Source organism: Suillus subaureus, assembly GCF_016647635.1.
Source record: "Suillus subaureus strain MN1 chromosome Unknown BJ212scaffold_6, whole genome shotgun sequence".
Taxonomy (NCBI): Eukaryota; Fungi; Basidiomycota; class Agaricomycetes; order Boletales; family Suillaceae; genus Suillus; species Suillus subaureus.
This window is the reverse complement of record NW_024538562.1, coordinates 1472341-1492063: the sequence shown is the minus strand read 5'-3', so window position 1 is coordinate 1492063 and position 19723 is coordinate 1472341. Positions and strand designations below refer to the sequence as shown.

At 47.1% G+C, this 19723-nt stretch overlaps 8 protein-coding genes across 8 annotated transcripts; 3 read left to right on the top strand and 5 right to left on the bottom strand.

Annotated features, from left to right (window-relative positions):
- Nucleotides 1-56: 56 nt before the first annotated feature.
- Nucleotides 57-3267, bottom strand: BJ212DRAFT_1335353 (P-loop containing nucleoside triphosphate hydrolase protein). The gene is made up of 15 exons (XM_041334907.1): nucleotides 2962-3267; nucleotides 2605-2901; nucleotides 2183-2483; nucleotides 2040-2131; nucleotides 1934-1984; nucleotides 1787-1876; nucleotides 1570-1740; nucleotides 1421-1521; nucleotides 1268-1369; nucleotides 860-1212; nucleotides 613-805; nucleotides 504-555; nucleotides 319-454; nucleotides 133-254; nucleotides 57-81 (listed from the first exon to the last, which is right to left on the bottom strand). Exons 1-13 carry the CDS (start codon nucleotides 3218-3220, stop codon nucleotides 405-407), a joined length of 2112 nt encoding a protein of 703 aa, XP_041196771.1. The 5' UTR covers nucleotides 3221-3267; the 3' UTR covers nucleotides 57-81; nucleotides 133-254; nucleotides 319-404.
- A 173-nt stretch (nucleotides 3268-3440) lies between these two features.
- On the bottom strand, nucleotides 3441-5225 carry BJ212DRAFT_1445383 (pyridoxal phosphate-dependent transferase; the record flags this gene model as incomplete). The annotated part of the gene is made up of 9 exons (XM_041338105.1): nucleotides 3441-3515; nucleotides 3571-3729; nucleotides 3782-3924; nucleotides 3971-4015; nucleotides 4079-4182; nucleotides 4231-4289; nucleotides 4347-4702; nucleotides 4766-5011; nucleotides 5075-5225. 9 exons carry the CDS (start codon nucleotides 5223-5225, stop codon nucleotides 3441-3443), a joined length of 1338 nt encoding a protein of 445 aa, XP_041196770.1.
- Nucleotides 5226-5845: 620 nt separating this feature from the next.
- BJ212DRAFT_1198996 (uncharacterized protein) lies at nucleotides 5846-6103 on the bottom strand (the record flags this gene model as incomplete). Its single annotated transcript, XM_041329040.1, has 1 exon — nucleotides 5846-6103. A coding segment is annotated over one exon (258 nt), but the record flags the coding sequence as incomplete, so codon positions are not given.
- Nucleotides 6104-8421: 2318 nt separating this feature from the next.
- On the bottom strand, nucleotides 8422-8725 carry BJ212DRAFT_1477859 (uncharacterized protein; the record flags this gene model as incomplete). The annotated part of the gene is made up of 2 exons (XM_041339615.1): nucleotides 8422-8496; nucleotides 8552-8725. 2 exons carry the CDS (start codon nucleotides 8723-8725, stop codon nucleotides 8422-8424), a joined length of 249 nt encoding a protein of 82 aa, XP_041196768.1.
- A 61-nt stretch (nucleotides 8726-8786) lies between these two features.
- Nucleotides 8787-10384, bottom strand: BJ212DRAFT_1477858 (pyridoxal phosphate-dependent transferase; the record flags this gene model as incomplete). The annotated part of the gene is made up of 7 exons (XM_041339614.1): nucleotides 8787-8905; nucleotides 8952-8996; nucleotides 9060-9163; nucleotides 9208-9266; nucleotides 9324-9679; nucleotides 9739-9984; nucleotides 10051-10384. The coding sequence occupies 7 exons, from the start codon at nucleotides 10382-10384 to the stop codon at nucleotides 8787-8789; spliced, it is 1263 nt and encodes a 420-aa protein (XP_041196767.1).
- An 870-nt stretch (nucleotides 10385-11254) lies between these two features.
- On the top strand, nucleotides 11255-12021 carry BJ212DRAFT_1445382 (uncharacterized protein; the record flags this gene model as incomplete). The annotated part of the gene is made up of 4 exons (XM_041338104.1): nucleotides 11255-11359; nucleotides 11414-11437; nucleotides 11489-11638; nucleotides 11695-12021. The coding sequence occupies 4 exons, from the start codon at nucleotides 11255-11257 to the stop codon at nucleotides 12019-12021; spliced, it is 606 nt and encodes a 201-aa protein (XP_041196766.1).
- Nucleotides 12022-12103: 82 nt separating this feature from the next.
- On the top strand, nucleotides 12104-13885 carry BJ212DRAFT_1335321 (Metallo-dependent phosphatase-like protein). Its single transcript, XM_041334906.1, has 6 exons — nucleotides 12104-12264; nucleotides 12314-12382; nucleotides 12435-12495; nucleotides 12553-13192; nucleotides 13244-13405; nucleotides 13456-13885. Exons 1-6 carry the CDS (start codon nucleotides 12132-12134, stop codon nucleotides 13615-13617), a joined length of 1227 nt encoding a protein of 408 aa, XP_041196765.1. The 5' UTR covers nucleotides 12104-12131; the 3' UTR covers nucleotides 13618-13885.
- Nucleotides 13886-18025: 4140 nt separating this feature from the next.
- Nucleotides 18026-19434, top strand: BJ212DRAFT_1264795 (Metallo-dependent phosphatase-like protein; the record flags this gene model as incomplete). Its single annotated transcript, XM_041330436.1, has 5 exons — nucleotides 18026-18086; nucleotides 18141-18201; nucleotides 18255-19155; nucleotides 19207-19301; nucleotides 19365-19434. Coding segments are annotated over 5 exons (1188 nt in total), but the record flags the coding sequence as incomplete, so codon positions are not given.
- Between the last annotated feature and the right edge of the window lie 289 nt (nucleotides 19435-19723).

Here is a 19723-nt window from a genome sequence, read left to right as displayed (position 1 = left end):
GGAGGCGGAGGAACGGGTTGGTTCTCTGGATTCCCATTAACGTTCGTATGACTTAGGTGAATCTGTCTTGCGGTCAAATTACTAAGAAGGAATTAGTTGCAATCTTCAAGACTTGTCAAGCAGACGACGCACAACATTGTCATTCGTCGCTTCACCTCCAGTTCGTCAGGCATACGTGACCCTCTATTCAGAATTCTTGCTATAAGACGAAGGTCTTGAGTGGAGTGCGTATGAGGCATGTCGGAGAACAACGGCTGGAGAGAAAATAGACTGGCCTTAGGCACGATGTCGTTTAATTATTTCATGGAAATATCTTACTGGATGCTTGTAACAGATTTTAGAGATGAATTCAGACAAGTCTCTGGATTTGAAAACGCCAGCGACCTTGCGCTTTGAGGTGTGCGTTAGGTAAAGTGATGTCTGCGCTCGAGTGCATGCAACATATAGAAGGCGTCTGATTGATCTGGTCAGAACATATGAATGTATAAAACTGATATGCTTGCCTTTCTTCATGGATGTCATCTGACCGGTAAAAAGGGAATGTTCCATGTTCCACTGATAATATGCTCATATATATGCACAGGAAGAAACAGTAGAAGGAAGGTTGCAAACCTGCTGGGACAAATACAACTGGCCATTCAAGACCCTTCGCTGCGTGGCAAGTTGCAATAGACACCTTCTGTTGCAAAAGCTGAGTAATCGGAATTTTGACCTCGAAAGACAAACCTCGTCATCGTTTTCATTCGACTGATCACCTGCAGATGACAGCATTGATGCTTGCAAGAACTGTCTTAGCGGAGTATCCCTGTGAAGTTGGTTGAAAGCTATGTCCAAAAAGATGTGAAACAAGATAAATTACTGTAACGACGACTCGTCTCCATCAACAACAGGAACATTTGAGGCGTCAGCGGTGGCGTCACTCGCGAAGTTGATCAGTTCTTGAACATTCTCCCATCGTGTGTCCCAGTCAGGCTGCGACTTTTTCAGGTGTTCTTGGTACCCGATGAGCTCGATCAACTTGCCAATCAACTGGGCTGGTTCCATTCCATCAGTGGCAGATGATTTCAGTGATCGCATAACATTCACGAAGGATTGGACCTTGCGCTTTACAGATGGCTTCAGATCCGGTATTATAGAGTCGTGGATGCGTTCAACAAGAGTCAGTGGTGAGATTCCGAGTTTCTGTGCTCGTGAAAGAATTTCCCCTAGGGACTACCAGCAGTAGATAAGCCGAAGAGACGTTAACTGATTATAGTCAGCCCCTCACCTTATCCCCGATTCCTCGTGAAGGAATGTTGACAGCGCGAGAAAATGCCGGCTCAAAGTGTGGATTATCCACGAGCTGGAGGTATGCTAAGATGTCTTTAATCTAAGGAAAAGGTTATCATGTCATCAAAAGAACGCGTAGCTGATCGCTTACTTCTGCCCGTTCGAAGAACTGATGTCCACCGAGCATTCGATTGGGAATACCTTCCTTTTGAAGCGCGTTCTCAATTGTTCTAGATATAGCATTAAAACGTACTACAAACTGTTTGTAAGTAGTTCGAGCGTTGTGAAGAAGGGACGTACGAAGCACCGCAAAGTCTCCAAAACCTAACATCCCTCCTGATTGTGCTATCATGCGGTTGATCTCCCATGCAATGAAAGCAGCTTCGTCATGTTCTGTAGGAAACGAACGGAGCATTGGAAGAGGCCCAAGCGGATGATCTGTATGCAGGGTTTTTGCAATCCGTGATGAGTCTTTAAAAGTGTTAGTAAAACTATTTTATACGTCTGCACAACTCACCTTGCGAGATAATGGCGAGGCTCGTCGCAAGGATAGATCCCGCCGAACGGTAATTTTGCTCAAGCATGATCTGCGCTACGTTCGGGAAGTCTGGAAGTCGCGTCAAATTTGTCCAATGCATGGCTATACGTGTTGCCTCTATCTTACCATTTTGCATCTTGCCAAGGTTTGTAATGTCTGCAGATCGCCAACCGTATACTATGTAGCTGTGAATTAGATCCAGGGTCAGGCAGTATTAATAGCTAAAGCGCACTTGACTGATCGGGATCCCCAACAACCGTCACACAACGACAGGCAGCAGCGATACAACACATGAGCTCGTATTGGACTGCATTCGTGTCTTGGCTGGTGTAATTTGGGGTGAGCCTTGATCATTAATAAGAAACGAAAGCTCACAATTCGTCGACAAGTATATGCTGACACCATGCAGCATATCTCGGATGCCGTGAGAAAAGCCTAACGCCAAAGAGAAGGAGGTCATCGAAGTCTAGACTATTGCTTTTGCGCAAGGTCTTCTCATAGTCGCGGTATATCTCTGCAAAGACACGCTGGAAATCTTCGTTCGTTGACTTGGAGGAAGCAGCTTTGCTTGAAACATGTCGACTTTCTTTGCGTGGCATAACATCTTCTGGAGTTTCTCCCTTAGATTTGGCTCGAGAAATCAATGAACAGAGAGTAGCGGCATTCACTTGAATGTCTTTGGACGAGAGGAAATCGTCGTAAGGCTTCAACAATTTTAGTCACAATTCGCTTGCTACAATAGTATTCAGCACAATGTTACTGCATCATTTTGGCAACATACCTCTCATCAGAATCACATATAGTGAAGTTCCCGTCGAGGCCCACCGATGTTCCATATTTCCGCAGAAAGAGGGCACAGATCGCATGGAAAGTTCCCAATTTCACTTTATTAACGCTATCTTTACCAATGAGCTTTAAGAGACGCGCTCGCATTTCGTTGGCTGCCTTGTTGGTGAACGTGACAGCGCATATAGACGATGGGTCCATCCCGTGGTGCAATATCATGTAGGCGATTCGTGATGTCAGAACTTTCGTCTTGCCACTTCCCGGACCTGCTAAAATTTGGAGCGGTGAGTCTGGACGATGAGTCACGCCTGTTCGAATCAGACAATTCAATACGCGAATGATGCTACAAGAAACAACTTGAAACACACATCTAGTCTGAGCAGAGTTAAGATGTTTCAAAAGGTCTTCTGACATCTCTGGTTCTTTTAAAGTGTGAGCAGTTGAGCATGCGTGAGCATGTACAATATAGGAGTGTGCAACGCGTGTGGAGTGGAGAAAGCCATAAATATGAGACGCGTTTGTGGCGGTCGCGGAGGTCACGTGTTTGGGCGAACCACAATGTGGGACTCCTCTCGTCGCCATCTCCCGCCATACCATATTCACTGTATTCGACGTGCGTACTAACATGAGAGAACAGTCTCACCAGTCCCGTATACCACGCTGGAACTATTAGAGTCGTCGCGAGGTTCGTCTTGGCTTAATTTGGCCGGGATATCCCATAGATGAGTCAGCGAGTATGGTTCAACTTCAAAATAATCAAAACACGGGCTTTTGGCATGCACCCCTGAGTCTATCATTTGTTCGATCTCTTTCTTGTGGGGAATACTTTCCTACATGAAGCAACCATTTACTGCTTCGCAAACTTCACTACTTTCTGACACACGTCCCTCAATGCATCGGCGAGAACTTCGAAGTCCGAAATCTGAGTTCTACCGGTAAGAACCAAGAAGATCATATCTTTACGAACAGGTTCTCACCTCATTCCACACCTGTGCGCTACACCTTGTCCACCATTTCCCATTGTGGTAGTAATGAGCGGCATACGTGTTCCACTCAACCAATAATGTTTTTATCAGCAGAGCATTAACTTCATCCGAATATTTGATGTCGCCAGGAATGGGCAGTTCTACGTTGACCTGACCAGAACATGAAACACAGGAAAAGAAGCAGAACGACGCATTTACGCACCATGTTCAAAGTTAGGTCACCGTCAGGGTCCATTACCCTGGTTCCTAGGAGACTCGCTAGATGCTTTCCGCCTGCGATTGCGAGATTGTGAGTGTATTCGTTTATCTTGTGCTCGCCGCCGAGCCACTGTCTGAAATCCAATGCTGATCGCAGTCAGAACAGTGACATTAATGACGACTTCGCACCAACCTGCATTTATACTCAGTAATGGAACATAATCTATGGTTCCTGTCCCTAGCAATCGACGAGACATGAGCATTCGAAGTGATATAGTTAAGTTTATTCGAGAGAACTGACATTCAAAAAGTTTCACAAATTCTTGTGGGCCATCGTAGTGCTCATCTTCAGGTGAGTAATAATTGTGTGGGGTGGGTATAGGAGATTTGATAACATGGTGGTTTCTAGTCCGTTTCATTAGACGTCGATAGTTGAGCAAGGTTGGAACATACCGTTTAGGAACATAAAGGACTGCGCAGCCTCTCTTTGCAAAGAGCCATTTGTGACAATTCTGTTCAGCTCAATTGGTCAAGAATAGTATCACGACGTGGAGACGAGACAGACTAACCGATACCCAAAAGTCAGGCTTCGCTTCTGACAAGTTAATATCTACTTCCTGGCCAATGGAATGCGCAGCATCGACTACCGACCAAACACCTGCATCCTTGCAAACGCCGACCATTTCTTTCCAGGGAAGACGTGCGCCAGGATTGGATACGATGGCATCTATTACAGCAACGACCTTGCGAGTCTGCTTGAGATCGCCCCCTTCTGAGGTCACTAGGCGGACATGTTCTCGCCAATTCTCTAGTATTTCCGCGTGTGAGGCAGGGAAGGTAAGATTGAATGTGGATACTTGTGGGTGTTGCGGGGTATCACAAAGGTACCTAATCGCTCGGGACACAGCACCATAAGTCGTGGTAGCTGTTTTGAAAGGAAAGGGGTAACATGAGTGGGAGAACTTGAACGCAGTGACTGTTGACCTACTCCCGATAATGATATCCCCTTCATTCCACTCGAAATTGCGGAGAACCGTAGCTATGCCGTGTGACGTATTATTCACCAAGACACATTCATCAGTCTCTGCGCCTATCAACTTGGCCACTCTAGTACGAGCCTCATTCCAGTGGTGAATGCACTCTATGCGCACGAATCTGTCTGGGTTGGCTTCGATGTGAGCGGAAAGTTTTTCGCATGCAACTCTAACTGGCATGGGCAATGAACCATATGAACCTTCAAATCGTCAGCCATAAATTAAGGTAAGTTTGGACCGTAATGCTCGATGGTAGAACTCACCGTGGTTGAGGTTGGTATAAGATGGGTCAAACTCGAAGAGCTTGTGCATTGCGTGCCCAAATGAAGGCGGAGTCCGTTTGTCTAGCTCCACATCAGTAGTCAAGGTACTAGGGGCTAACTCGGAGGACGATGGGGTCTTCATATCGGTCATTACGTCCGTGGGCGCCAGTGGCAAGTGGCGACAGTCCAGCATGCAGTCACGCTCGAGCCTGCACTGAAAATGATCTACGGGGTGACTCAGCGTGGGAGCTTCAGACATGGAAACAGAATGACCGCGAGCCAAATGCGAGCCACCGAAAACCCGACGTACTAGCCTGCGGCAGACTGTCGCGGTGGTCGTGGACCGGCGGATCGCGGTCACGAGCTCATATTAACGACATGATTGAATTGCGTAGCATACAGTGCGGCAGTCACAAAACAATCGAATAAGACAATGCAGGAGCTTGCACAACGATGCAGAATTAGTGTACAACAAACGATCGAGTAACAGGCAGAATAGTGCAGCAGCGGTATGAAAAACAGCTTGTCACGATAACTAAGCAGTTGGAACCAAGTTGGGAGAGTGAAAACGAAAGCAACGACAAGCATGCGAGAAGAGACAGGGCCCAGGGCAAGCAGTGCAGCGAGTTGACGCAGGAGAGTTATGTACTGAGACCATCCAAGTTGGCTATGAATTCAACCACGTTTGCCTTAGCCTGCACGATTGAGATGAACACGACAACACGATAGCAAACAAAAACTTACAGCATCAACAAGCTTCGAGCGAGAGGCATAGGACTCCTTCTGCTCGGCCGTAAGGCTGTTCCAGTACGCGGCGAACTCGGCAATAGTACCTGTCTTGTGCTCAGCCTGCCATTCAATACCACAGAGATTACGCGCTGTCGTCGAGTCCGAACTGGGCTTGAAAATATTGTTGGGATTCGTTGGTGTTCTTTTCTTCTTGCCAGGCTGGACGATGACTCCTGTAGGCGAAGATGCGGACGTTTCCATGCTCGATGCCGGATCACTGTAGGTAGCAGCCGTTGGTGTTGCTAGCGATGGAATCCCCTCAAGTGAGCCTGCAATTGAAAGTATAGTTTAGACTCCTAGTAATAAAGTTAGAATCAAACAGACTAGATAAGTTCAAGTCAAGGTAGACCGTCACGGGCTCGAGACCAGCCTGGTTTGTAGTACAGACAAAACGCTTCGGACATAGACACTCGATCAAGAAGGCTTGGAGCAAGCTCAGTGGAGCAAATACATAACAGTGCATAACATCAACAAATTCTCATCTGATAGTATTTATCTCATGTTTATCTAGAGATCTACGTGTTATTCGGGATTTCCCCTACATATTCCCCTCCCATTATTTCCTCGTCCATAGGAATGTGATCGCGTTTCAACTTCGGACATGAGTTGTTAGATTGGCTCGTTTGGACTCTGCCGGAGTTGTTCTGCAGGACGAGAAACCTTTGAGCATTCGTATGTGCCATCAGTGCGATTCATCATCCCACGGAAAGGTTCCTCCCCTCGCACAAGCGAATGGACTTTTTCGAGAGCACTTACCTGACCAGTTTCGTGGCTTGACGTGGGTGGAGGAAAAAGTCTTCGCATTGATCGGGGTTGCTATACAAATCAATAGTCACTGTTCGAACAAGGGTGAGGTATGTTTATCACAAGTTAAAGAGCAACGCTGATAATTAATTCGATTTCAGTGGGGCAGAGCCTAGGCCCGAAGAAAGACAGTAATCGGAACAAGCCGGAGTAAACTGAAGTGAGAAAATGAACAGATGCAAGAGTCGGGGATTTGGTGCGCACACCGCTACGATCGGGAAAGCGGATCGTCTCTATGAAATTTCGATACGAGCTTGACACCAGCGAGTTCTCACGGAGCCACGTCTAGAGATATCGTGTTGCAATGGCACATTACATTCAAGTTGCTTAGTCGGAAGCACAGCAGATGCATGTTTTTGGGGGGCGGCCCTTTACTACCTGTGTATAAAAGTGAAGCGATAACTCTCGCTTCAATAACGAAGAACACCATCCAGACCTATCTTCGAGTGTTACAATGAAGTTCATATCACTCACCACTATGATTACGTCTGCCACAGTACTGGCGGGCGTAGTGACAGCACAGGACCCTAACGGCATGCCATGCACCCAGGCCGGTGAATACCTTCAACACACTCGTACTTTGATCTCGGACCGCACATTTATGGGTGCTTGCAGGAAATTTGAGTGTGGAACACTGGTGGGTTATAACGGGGGATTGCCATATTTATTTTTATGCTCGGGAACAAACACTGTCCGGGTCATGGGCGAATGCAGCTGTTCTACGTGCTGTAGTGTCGCCAATGGAGGTAAAGGTCCTGGCGGGTCCGTCGTTTGCTCATAAGAGGGAAAGGGGAGCCCGCTTCTTGCTTCTCGCTCCCGAAGGGATAGTATAGACCACTCGGTCGAGAGGGCCGGAGCAATAGACCTCATAATTACAAAATCAAGGGTTTACCGCTACCTGTGTATGAAAACGAAGCGATAATTCTCAGTTCAAAATGAAGAACATCATCTAAACCTATCTTCAGGTGCCACAATGAAGTTCATATCACTCACCACTATGAAAGCCGAAATTGATCAGATGCGAGAGTCGGGGATTTGGTGCGCACGCACCGCCATGGTCGGGAAAATGGATCGTCTCTATGAAATTTCGACGAGCTTGACAGCAGCGAGTTCTCATGGAGCCACGTCTAGAGATATCGTGTTGCCACGGCACGTTGCATTCAAGTTGCTTAGTCGGACGCACAACAGATGCATGTTTTTGGGCTGACTGCCTTTTACTACCTGTGCATAAAAGCAAAGGGATAACTCTCAGTTCAATAACGAAGAGCATCATCCAGACCTATCTTCGAGTGCCACAATGAAGTTCATGATCTCACTCACCACTATGGTTACGTCTACTGCAGTACTGGCAGGCATCGTGACAGCACAGGACCCTAACGGCCGGCCATGCCCACAGGCTGGTGAATACCCTCAGCATACTCGTATTTTGATCTCGGACCACACTTACGAGTGTTTGTAGAAACTTATTACTGTGGAATACTTGCGGGTTATAACGACGACCTGCCATTTTTATTTTTATGCTCAACACAAGACACTGTCCAGAACGTGATCAACTGCAGCTGTTCTACGTGCTGTGTTGTCTTCGATGAAGGTAGATCCTTCTTTTGCTCATGAGAGGAAAAGGAGAATCCGCTTCTTGCTTGCCGTTCTCGAAGGGATGGTATAGGCCACTTAGTCGAGAAGACTTGGAGCAAATAGACATCAGAATTACAAAAGCAAGGGTATGCCGTGTACTTTCCTACAAGAACAACTATTTATTGCTTCGCAAACTTTACTACTTTCTCACACGCGTCCTTCAATGCATTGGCGAGAACTTCGAAATCTGAAATCTGATTTTCACGGATGAGAACTAAGAAGATTATGTCCTTACGAACAGGTTCTCACCTCGTTCCACACCTGCGCGCTACACCTTGTCCACCATTTCCCATTGTGGTAGTAATGAGCGGCATACGTGTTCCACTCGACCATCAATGTATTTAGCAGCAGAGAATCAACTTCATCCGAATATTTGATGTCGCCAGGAATGGGCAGTTCCACGTTGACCTGACCAGGGAGCATGGAATGCAGGAAAAGAAGTAAAACAGCGAATTTACGCACCATGTTCAAAGTTAGGTCACCATCAGGGTCCATTACCCTGGTTCCTAGGAGACTCGCTAGATGCTTCCCGCCTGCGATTGCGAGATTGTGTGTATTCGTTTATCTTGTGCTCGCCGCCGAGCCACTGTCTGAAATCCAAGGCTAATCGCAGTCAGAACAGTGGTGCTAATGACGACTCCGCACCGACCTGCATTTATACTCAGTAATGGAACATAATCTATGGTTCCTGTCCCTAGCGATCAACGAGACATTAGCGTTTCAAGCTACATAGTTCAGTTCGTTCGAGAGAACTGACATTCGAAAAGCTTTGCAAATTTTTGTGGGCCATTGTAGTGCTCATCTTGAGGTGAGCGGTAAGTGTATGGGGTGGGTATAGGAGATTTGATAATATGATGGTTTCTAGTCCGATCAGACGTCGATAGTCGAGCAAGGTTGGAGCATACCGCTTGGGAACATAAAGGACTGCGCAGCCTCTCTTTGCAAAGAGCCATTTGTGACAATCCTGTTTAGCTCAACTGGTCAGGAAGATTATACCATGAGGTGGATACAACAGACTAACCGATATCCAAAAGTCAGGTTTCGCCTCCGACAAGTTAATATCTACTTCCTGGCCAATGGAATGCGCAGCATCGACTACCGACCAAACACCTGCATCCTTGCAAATGCCCACCATTTCTTTCCAGGGAAGACACGCGCCAGGATTGGATACGATGGCATCTATTACAGCAACAACCTTGCGAGTCTGCTTGAGATCGCCCCCTTCCGAGGTCACTCGGCGGACATGTTCTCGCCAATTCTCTAGTATTTTCGCGTGTGAGGTAGGGAACTCGAGATCGAATGTGGACACCTGTGGGTGTGGTGGGGTATCCCCAAGATACCTAATCCCTCGGGACACACCGGCGTGGGTCGTGGTAGCTGTTTTGAGAACGGGCAACATGAGCGGGAGAACTTCAATGCAGTGATTGTTGACCTACTCCCGATAATGATATCCCCTTCATTCCACTCGAAATTGCGGAGAACCGTAGCTATGCCGTGTGACGTATTATTCACCAAAACACACTCGTCAGTCTCTGCGCCTATCAACTTGGCCACTCGAGTACGAGCCTCATTCCAGTGGTGAATGCCCTCTTTGTACACGAATCTGTCTGGGTTGGCTTCGATGCGAGCGGAAAGTTTTTCGCATGCGACTCTAACTGGCATGGGCAATGAACCATATGCACCTTCAATGCGTCAGCTGCGACTCAGGGTACTGGTACTGAAGTTTAAACCATACCGGTAGAACTCACCATGGTTGAGGTTAACATAAGATGGATCAAACTCGAAGAACTTGTGCATTGCGTGCCCAAATGAAGGCGCAACCTGTCTGTCTCGCGTAGTCAACCCTAACTCGGGGGACAATGGGATCTTCATGTCAGTTACGTTTGTGGGCGTCAGTGGCAAGTGGGCACAGTTCAGCACGCAACCATGCTTAGAGCCTACCAGTGCCGTAAAACCAGCGTGAGAGCCAGCAGACCTAGAAATGGGCGGATAAGGATCACCGCTCACCAAGTGCCACGGGCAGTCGCCAAAAACCCGACGTGGCCTCTGCAAACCGTCACGGTGCTCAGGGATTGCAGTCATGACAAGTTCATGCTAAGAACGTGATTGATTCATGTAGCATACAGTGCAGCAGTAAAAGCAAGATCAAATAGGACAATACAGGGACTTGTACAACGTACAACATACGATCGAGTAAGCAGAACAGTGCAACTGTGGTATGGAAAATAGTGTGTCCTAAGCATTTGGGATCATGTTAGGAGAGTGAGAACCCATTTCAAAGAAACGAACGAGAAGAGACCTAGAGTGGATAGCCAGGCGCTGGGATCCGAAGTTGAAACGTTGACGGCTATTTCCAAACTTTGATTGAGAAGATGGAGGTGCTCCGAGCAGGAGCCTGAGATCTGAGAATATCCAAACCTTGATTATGTAAGCGAAATCGGAACACAATTATAATCACTCATGGAGGAGCAGCGGGATTTGAAGAAGGGCTTTGATCAAGGACGTATTAAAGAGCTTGACTCAAGTATCCTCACTTAACTTGGGGCGATGATACGAGAAATGGGAGATCTGGCAGTAGTATATCATATGGATTCATAAAACCGTTGGCATTGTGCTGTACTACTTTGCCAATCACCTTTTATCAGGCCCGGTAGTGGGCGTACGCCGTTACTGCCCATTTGAATGCGGTCAATGCATAACATGCATAACAGCTCATCATATGTACTTGGGCAGATCTGATCAAACTGCAACCTATGGCCATGGCTTCTATAGCTAGCTTCTACCTTATCTTATCAACAACTATGGCCACATGACAAACTGTCCAACAAACGCTTCTCACTTATCAGTTAAAGCACGCAGACGGTCGACCCATTCCTCCATCCAGCCCTTATTGACTGATCTCTTCCTAACGTGAAGATCAGACCTCTGTCTTTAACCTTTATTCCTCTGAGAATGGTGTCTGCATTTTTCTATGGCACGTTGATGCATCCAGAAATATTGAAACGGGTCATTGGAAACGATGGTAGTCAACTTCAAATGTGCCCTGCTCTCTTGCTGGTTAGTCTGCTAGAAAATCTTACGGACCATCACCCTGACACAGCCCCGTTCCAGGACTACACTAGGCACCAAGTCAAGGTGAACGATGGCGTTTCCTCCCGCTAGCATCTTGACATAACACGCAGAAAGAAAGAGGATTATCCCGGGATCTTGCCGTACTCACAAAGTCGAGCGATGTTCGATCATGACCTCAATTCGGAGGAGAAATCAGTGAGAGGTTCTCTGGTAACCGGTCTATCGGACGAAGATGTTCGACTCCTTGATGTTTTTGAAGGCGACGTGAGTCCTGCAAATCATTTCTATGACTGTGGGCACAAATCAACCCCTTCTCACAGCAATATACAAGAGAGTTGGTATCTGTACATCCATTAGGACCGCTGGCCAACATACGGGACATACCACCGATTGAGGTGAAGTCTCTAGTGCCCACGACGCCTCCATCGATCCCTATGCTGTCCGAATTGGGGAACCCTGTCGAGGCAGCTACCTATGTATGGTGCTTCCCCTCTTCAGAACTCCGGGCACAGCTGTGGACGTTTGAAGAGTTCGTGAAGCTTAACGCGTGGAAGTGGATCGGGTCAGGCTGTACTAACAACAAGGACTATGACGAAGTGGATAGAAGAAGGGCTATGGAAGGTACTTATATTGATGCGAGAAGTTAGGCTTTGAAAGTACTCGCTCAAGCAATTAGTCGGTCAACCCCACAATTATGATTCGTTGGAAAAACTCTCACGGTTGTTGCAAACCCATGATTTGACAGTACTTGGGCAAGATGTGCATATGGTCAGGGGACAGTCTCAGGACTTGTTTTTCATTCACAGTTGTCGCCTTCTTTCTGACTTTCGTCTTCGTTGACGGAGTCGTCCAAGAGATCAAAGAAAATCGCGCTTTCAAGCAAAAAATTGGTAGGTCCTTAGCCTGCTACTCAGTACCGTAGACTCACTTCTATCGAAGACTTCCCGGACTTTGGCCACTATAATGGAAATTTTATAAAGAACATTCCCGACAGTGTACTCCCCATAGGTCTTTGATTGCATCATGGTACCAAGTACAGGAGACTTACAATTGTAGTCAGACGACCGAGAAAAACGCATAATCGCAGTCGGAGACATACATGGCATGAACAGCTCATTGACGTGAGTTCTCGCTGTCTAGTCATCAACGAACTCACCCACATCGTTTGACTGTGATAGGGAATTACTTGACGAGATACACTACGACTCGGAAAGAGATTCGCTTATTCACGTTGGAGACCTGGAGACGAGGGCGACTATTCACGACTCCATCGACGTATTATCATTCATGTCATCCAACAAAATCTTAGGCGTCAGAGGAAACAATGACCAAAAAGTGATCGAATGGCGCGCTTGGATGGATTGGATACTATCTCTTCCGGGAGGTGAAGAATGGCTTTCCGTCATGGACAAGCGATGGCCTAACCTCGATGGAGACAAGCGACTCCAGAGAGTAGAACTTGAAAACTGGTTCAAGACGAGCAAGTACGCAAGCTGGAAGAAGATGGTGCCTGCTGGCTGGCATCCATTGGGTAATCATTACAGAGTCGCTCGTGCCATGTCTCCCGGACTCTTCGAATACCTGATTTCCTTGCCCCTTGTGCTCCATTCTCCAACTGGCCATATGGTCTTTGTCCACGCTGGTCTGTTATCTTCCCACCCAAAGCTCCAGGCTTCCGACCCTAGACAACCACTTTCCCATTGGCCTACCGTGGATGACCAACATGACATTGCAAAGCTGCGTAATCAACAAGAGCTTGCAGTCCTCACAGAGATTCCAGAAAACAAAGATCCATGGACCGTAACGAACATCAAAAGTGTCACGGATAAAGGACTTGCGTCTTCTAGTCCCGGAAAGGGATCTCCCTAGTCCCAATTGTGGAACGATACAATGTCAAAGTGTTCGGGAAATTCGGGTGAAGCATACCAGTCATCCTCGCTTCCATGTTATCCGTTTACTGTCGTCTATGGACATGCCGCAGGCCGTGGGTTGGATATCAAGCGGTGGTCGATTGGTCTGGACACTGGTTGTGTGAGTGAGACAAAATCCTGCACTCATGATTTGACTGATATCATGCACAGTCGTACGGCCGTCGGTTGTCAGCTGTTGTCCTCGATGAAAGCTCTTTCTCTTCTGCTACATATCAATTCGGAGACAACAAACATGTACGAGCCCCTCAATCACAAGAGATAGATTTCGGAGATAATGGACAAGCGCGCATTGTTAGTGTATCATGTGCATAATTATCTTACCAATTCTTCATTCAGCTTTTTTCTTTAGCGAAGGTAAAGGCTCGATGAGTGTAAATCATATTGAACGTCTCCCATGTTACACGGTACTGCTAGTTGATATATGTACACACTCTTGGAAACTAGTTGAAAACATGCTAGGTCCAGTGTCGACGTCAATCACGAGTTTAGCGCGATATTCTCGAACACTGAGGATCAGGTTTGGTCCCAGCACACTTGACTGCACAATGATGAATATTTGAAGAAAACCAAAATAAATCAACATTCTCGAGGAATATGAGTCCTATGGAAAATGATTAAGCGTGATTGCATGCAGAGGTCAGTGACAGATTGGCATACGTTTGACATCGTTGGCGAAAAGTAACCGAGTAAGAGGCAAACAATCACAGCAAAGCTAGCATGTGCAGAACTTCAACAGAAAAAAAAACCACATTCACGTTATGGGCCTACCTCATAAAGTAACTCAAGTGACTTTTTATTAACACCGTAAAACAGTCCCCGATAATACCTCCCGCTGATTGTCGTCGCAATTCACGCAAGTGCTTTAGAGTAATTCGGACTGCAAGACACAGTGCGAAGACCTCCCACACAGCAGCGAGTATCCAAGGGATGGTGTCCAATTGTTGAGGATTGTGAGAAACGCAATGATAGGTGCCAGAGAGAACGACTTGCTCTGGTATTTGCCATTGAGCTCGAGGCACTCAAAATCTTTCATCCACAACTAGAGCTTACCTGCTGAAATATACCTCATGTTTATTATGAGCACCACTGTGTTGGCAATATTGATGGCCATGAAGACAACAACGAGGAGTACCAGCACCTTTCTGGATCGTTGGTACATGGCATATAACCGAGCAATCATGATGACTTGCATGGTATTTCAGTCAAGTCAAATATCACAGAGGTATCGCGACTGCGTGGCTTACCACCGAGTATTGCGATTAGGACCCACTGTCGTCCAATATACCGCAAAGTACATGATAAGACCTGTCACATAGTCAGTGATCAGCCTAGGAGGATCACGTACTCTAAAGAAACTCACAGCTGTAGCAATCGTTATGGCGGATCAGCAAACTGACAAGAATATCGCTCACCCCTACAGTGGGTCAGACGGGTATGGAAGGGAAGGCATCGGTACGGAATACTCACTGTATCATTCAGTGGGACTATCTGAAGAGCCACTGTACGCTGCTAGTCAGAAGCAATAAACAGTGTATGTGAACAGACACACCCTGTATGTTCATGCTGATTGTGAGAGATTAGCATAATACCAATCTTAGTCTTCTCAACGTACCCAACACGTATTATTCCAATGTAGCGCGCCTAGGATATTATCACATCAGTTCAACTTGCTAAGCACGCTTATAGCACAAACTATATACCGTGAGATACAGGACAGTCATCAGGGACCAGCGTTGCTTCTGTCGTGGATTAATTGCATTTTGATGTTGTTCTTCGGACATAAGACTCTGCTCACCCAAATCAATTCAACCTATGAAATCGTTCTTAGAGAGATGGCTGCTCTAGTAATGGCATCAACCTACCTCTTGTCCAAATGCAAGCACTAAAGAAACCACTGTCAGGAAATCAATAGTTCTTTCATACCATCTTGCTCACCCCAATCATATATTACTCCAATAGAGGCAGCAACTGCAAAAACACAGCAAAGGTTAGATCGACACATCTCAGTTACCACCTGACTGGCTCTCCACGGACCTATGAAATAGGTGAAAGTTTGATGCGAACTGATGAGTGGCCACCAACTGGGATCATTTGAGATTATGGTCATGCTATTAGAGGATATGGGTGAGCGAACTTGGTGGACGTATGACGACGGCATTCGTGCTAGATGTACCACCTTTTATCGCCGGAATGAGTAGCATAGGGATAATGTTGATTGCACTCAACTAATGGTTTTTGGCATGATGACAAGGTAAAAGGCGATAACTTACACAGCCACGCACTACAAAACTTTGGAAGGTGCACGTGAATTTACATCCTGGATGATTCGGCGGCTAACTTATTTCCATTGCTATTCGAATCCCGGCTCGTTCGAACTTCGCGCACCACTGGATCTTCGATCATGAAAAGCCCTTTCCGTGTTTACTGCGGGTTAATGACGTGCGTGGCCCGGCTTCGGGCAGTGTGCCCACTCCCGAGCTAACCCTTAAGGATGGCTCAGGCTTACAGTTGTTTGCACTGTGCAGAACGTTAGACCCAAAAGAAAACGTAAACCGGCAAGAATTCAAACCACGAACGTTCGGCTCATGATCGCAATCGATCGCATTCCTACTACTACTACTAGTATAGGACGTTACGGCCATTTGCAGAACGCTGGGGTGATCCCCCAAAAGAAAGCATAAGTCAGCAAGAAGTCAAACCAACGAACTCCCAACTTCCGACAATTAGTCTTGTTCCTACCATGGGACCACTGCTGGAGAAGTAAGGGGGGCGGTGTGCGGTGTCTCGGACTGGTAATCTGTTATCATTCAGACCTTTCTCGGTTCCTTCGAGCGACTTCAAACCCGGATCCCAGTGCCCTCACGGCATTCACAACGAAAAGACCCCAAATCTTTACACAACATGTTCGCTTCCGAGTCAGCTTAATGTTGCATCCTCCACCGAGCGACAAGATATGCTTACTCCTCCTTTCGTCATTTTGTTTCCTTCGTTAATGTCTCCTTCATTACTGTTTTCATCACTCTCGTTGTTGATGTGGCGGTTAAATCTTCGGGCGTGTTTCTTGTATTCGTATCCTAGCACATTCATAAATACAATTTTTACTGAGTGCCCACCATGATAATGTGATGGGTAGTTTTATTCAAGGGCGCACTGCCGTACAACCGGGAAGTCTGCTTGTAGTCGTAAAATGAGTCAGTGTCTTGTAGGTTGAGATTTGGGTGGCACGACATATATGTTTAACTTATTGAGCTATATTTATATCAAAAAAGGCTGGTGCTGTTGTGCATCATGATTCATGATGCGCGACACAACGTCACGGTTGGGAACAATTAATCACAGCACTGGTGCCCATTGCCTGTGGGTTGTGCCACTGAATTTTGAGTGACGTGGCGGCGCTGCGATAAGGCTGAGTTGCTATAGAATGGCGTGAATGATGGGATCACTGGAGTCATGCAGATTGCTGCCGACGGATGCTCGCAGTGAGAATGATGTAAGTTGACATGTTGGAAGGAGTAACGAAGAGATTGAATCGACACAGCTGAAGGTAGCGGGGGAGTAAGCACGCGAGTAACGGGTACACGGGGTTATATCTTACCGCTCGGTGATGGCCGCAACATTAAGCTGAAGCGAACATGTTGAGTAGAGTCTGGGGGTCTTTCATTGTGATTGAGGTGTCCGGACTTTGTTAGCTCAGGGTTGTTCGAATGAACCGAGTTGTAAGATCCGACTGATAACAGGGTACCATGAATGCCGGCTCCCAAAAGCTCCCGAAAGGTACTTACGTGCGTAATCTTACTTACAGCGGAGGTCAAGACTCCAGTAAGGTTCGTTAAGCACCTTGCCACCGCGCGTCTACTTTCGCCCAGTCAGCCTTGATGATGGTGAGATACGGACAGTCAATCCTCCATACGTTGGGAAGATGCGGTTGAGGTCGGGGACATTAATGCTGAATAACTCGGTGATGGCGTGTCCGACGTTGTTGGCGGTATAATATAGGATGAGTTTGGCGGGGGGAAGGGAGGCTTTGACGGAGAACGACGATGATAGCCATACGAGGGCGTGGGCGTCAAAAGCGCACCTTCAATCACCAGGAAGGACGAGTGGAGTTTGGTGCAGCGGAGGGCGCACGCCGCCACTGACTTGGGAGCTAGATGAGCACGGATGGCGGGTAGCAAAGAAGTTGTTTAGGTAGCACCTTTCGTGTAGATGAATCGTCATTGGCGTTGGCGAGCGCCAGAAAGTTGTGGTCAATAGCTTTTGCCGCTCTTACTCGGGTAAGTCAGAGTGGCGAGAGGTCTTCCCATTGCGTTTGTACGTTACGCCGCACGTACGTACCTTGTTTTCGGGAGCTGTGGGGAGCCAAGGTATTTCGGAACTTCGAGGGCGGTTGAAGCTGTTCCGGCAAAGGAAACGAGCAAGGTTTGACTGGGTACTGTATACTACCGTGAACTTTGCAACTGTACAGCCACAATTATGGATTGATATTAATAACCTTGTGGTGCAAGGTAATTTTCTCCTCCACTTCAGGTTGTGGGCGCCATGACCAGGTGCAACGGCCATTATGGTTTCCTATTGAGCATAGCTGTCGTTATCCTCATCCTCTGGACGATTCTTGCAGGCGACCTGCGAAATAGGGTCAGTTTCTGGATCAAGTCTAACTCCAGTAAGCGAGTCCAGAGTGTTGGTTCTATAGATAGGCTCACCTAGACCTACAGAATTCCCTGATTTTGGTCATTATGATGATTTCACACATACCCTATCTGATGAACAATTGCCTACTAGTGAGTTGTTGAATTTTTTTTATCGCAATCGATACGATCCCCAATGAATGGTAGATGATAATGATAAGAGGATAATTGTGATAGGCGACCTACACGGCATGAATGAATCTTTGACGTACGCGTTCTGTAACAAAATCCAGATCATGCTTAACATTCACGCTTTTCCAGCGCTTTGCTAAATCAGATATCCTATGACACACGGAAGGATATTTTAATACATCTCGGCGACTTCACGACAAAGGCACCTGTAGAAGACTCGTTGACAGTTCTATCGTTTTTGGAGAGAAACAAGATTCTGGGCGTTCGCGGAAACAACGATCAGAAAGTCCTTGAATGGCGTGCTTGGATGGATTGGATTCTTTCTCAGCCGGGGGGGAGAGAGTGGTTAAGAGAAGTTGATGATCATTGGTCTGATTATGAACCCCCGCTCGAGAAGGGCAACACGTCTGCATTCGACTCACGTCCCCCGTCGATGAAGAAACCTGATTGGGGAAACAAGGTCCCCGAGGGTTGGAAGCCTTTAGGAGACCACTACCAGGTCGCGCGAGCGATGTCCCGCTCACAGTACAATTACTTGCTATCTCTCCCTCTCGTTCTTTACGCGCCGGCAGGCCATGTGTTCTTTGTTCATGCTGGTTTACTCGCAGCCGACCCAAGCCGGATAGCCACACATCCTAAACAACCGTTGTCGCATTGGCCATCCATAGAGCAGCACGAGGATGACATCCGTGCTATACGGGAGGCACAGGAGCTCGCGTTGCTCTCAGACATTCCGCAGAACCAAGATCCATGGGTCGTCCTAAATATGAGGAGCGTGAGCAAAAACGGTAAGCCCACGCGCAGCAACAAAAAAGGGATCCCGTACTCTGACCTTTGGAATAAAATCATGAACAAATGCTCCGGTTCTCATGCTTCCAATACTTGGCCTGGTTCTGCTACACGACTCATAGGCTACCAGGAGAGTCAACTCGCTCATCTCCCTTGTTATGCGTCGACTGTCGTGTATGGTCATGCGGCAAATCGTGGTCTGGATGTCAAGAGATGGTCCATCGGCTTAGATACCGGCTGCGTATGTTAACTCCCATAGAAAAGTAGACGTGTACTAATCATCTTTGCACAGTCTTACGGCCGAAGACTTTCAGCGCTGGTGCTTGGTGCGAAGTCATTCCCTTCAGGGAATCACACGTTCGACTTCCCGTCCGAAGCAACCGATCGGTTTGATACGGAGCCTTCATTCCCAGAGGCTGTAAAACAGCATACGTTCGACTTCACGCCCAGCGCAACCGATTCTCGAATCAAGTTTGGCCACGCAGGAGAAGCTCGCATAATCAGTGTCAAGTGTCATTAATATTGATCATTGTCACATATCTGTGAGCGCAGTGATCTCGGTGCCAGATCCTAACGGAATTTGGAATTTTTCCGACGTTCGTGGCCTAGAACGTTGGGAACGAGACTGCCAGTGTCACTCGCCACTTTGGACGTTGTCTTATTTGTTATCTTTGCATTTCATCCATCACGAATTGTTACGAAACCTGCACTAGTATTGCTATTAACGTCACCCCCTCCTTCTAGCTTCACATGGTGTTGATGACATGTTCTAAACACCCGAACGAACCCTTCAAATTCCGTGACTATGT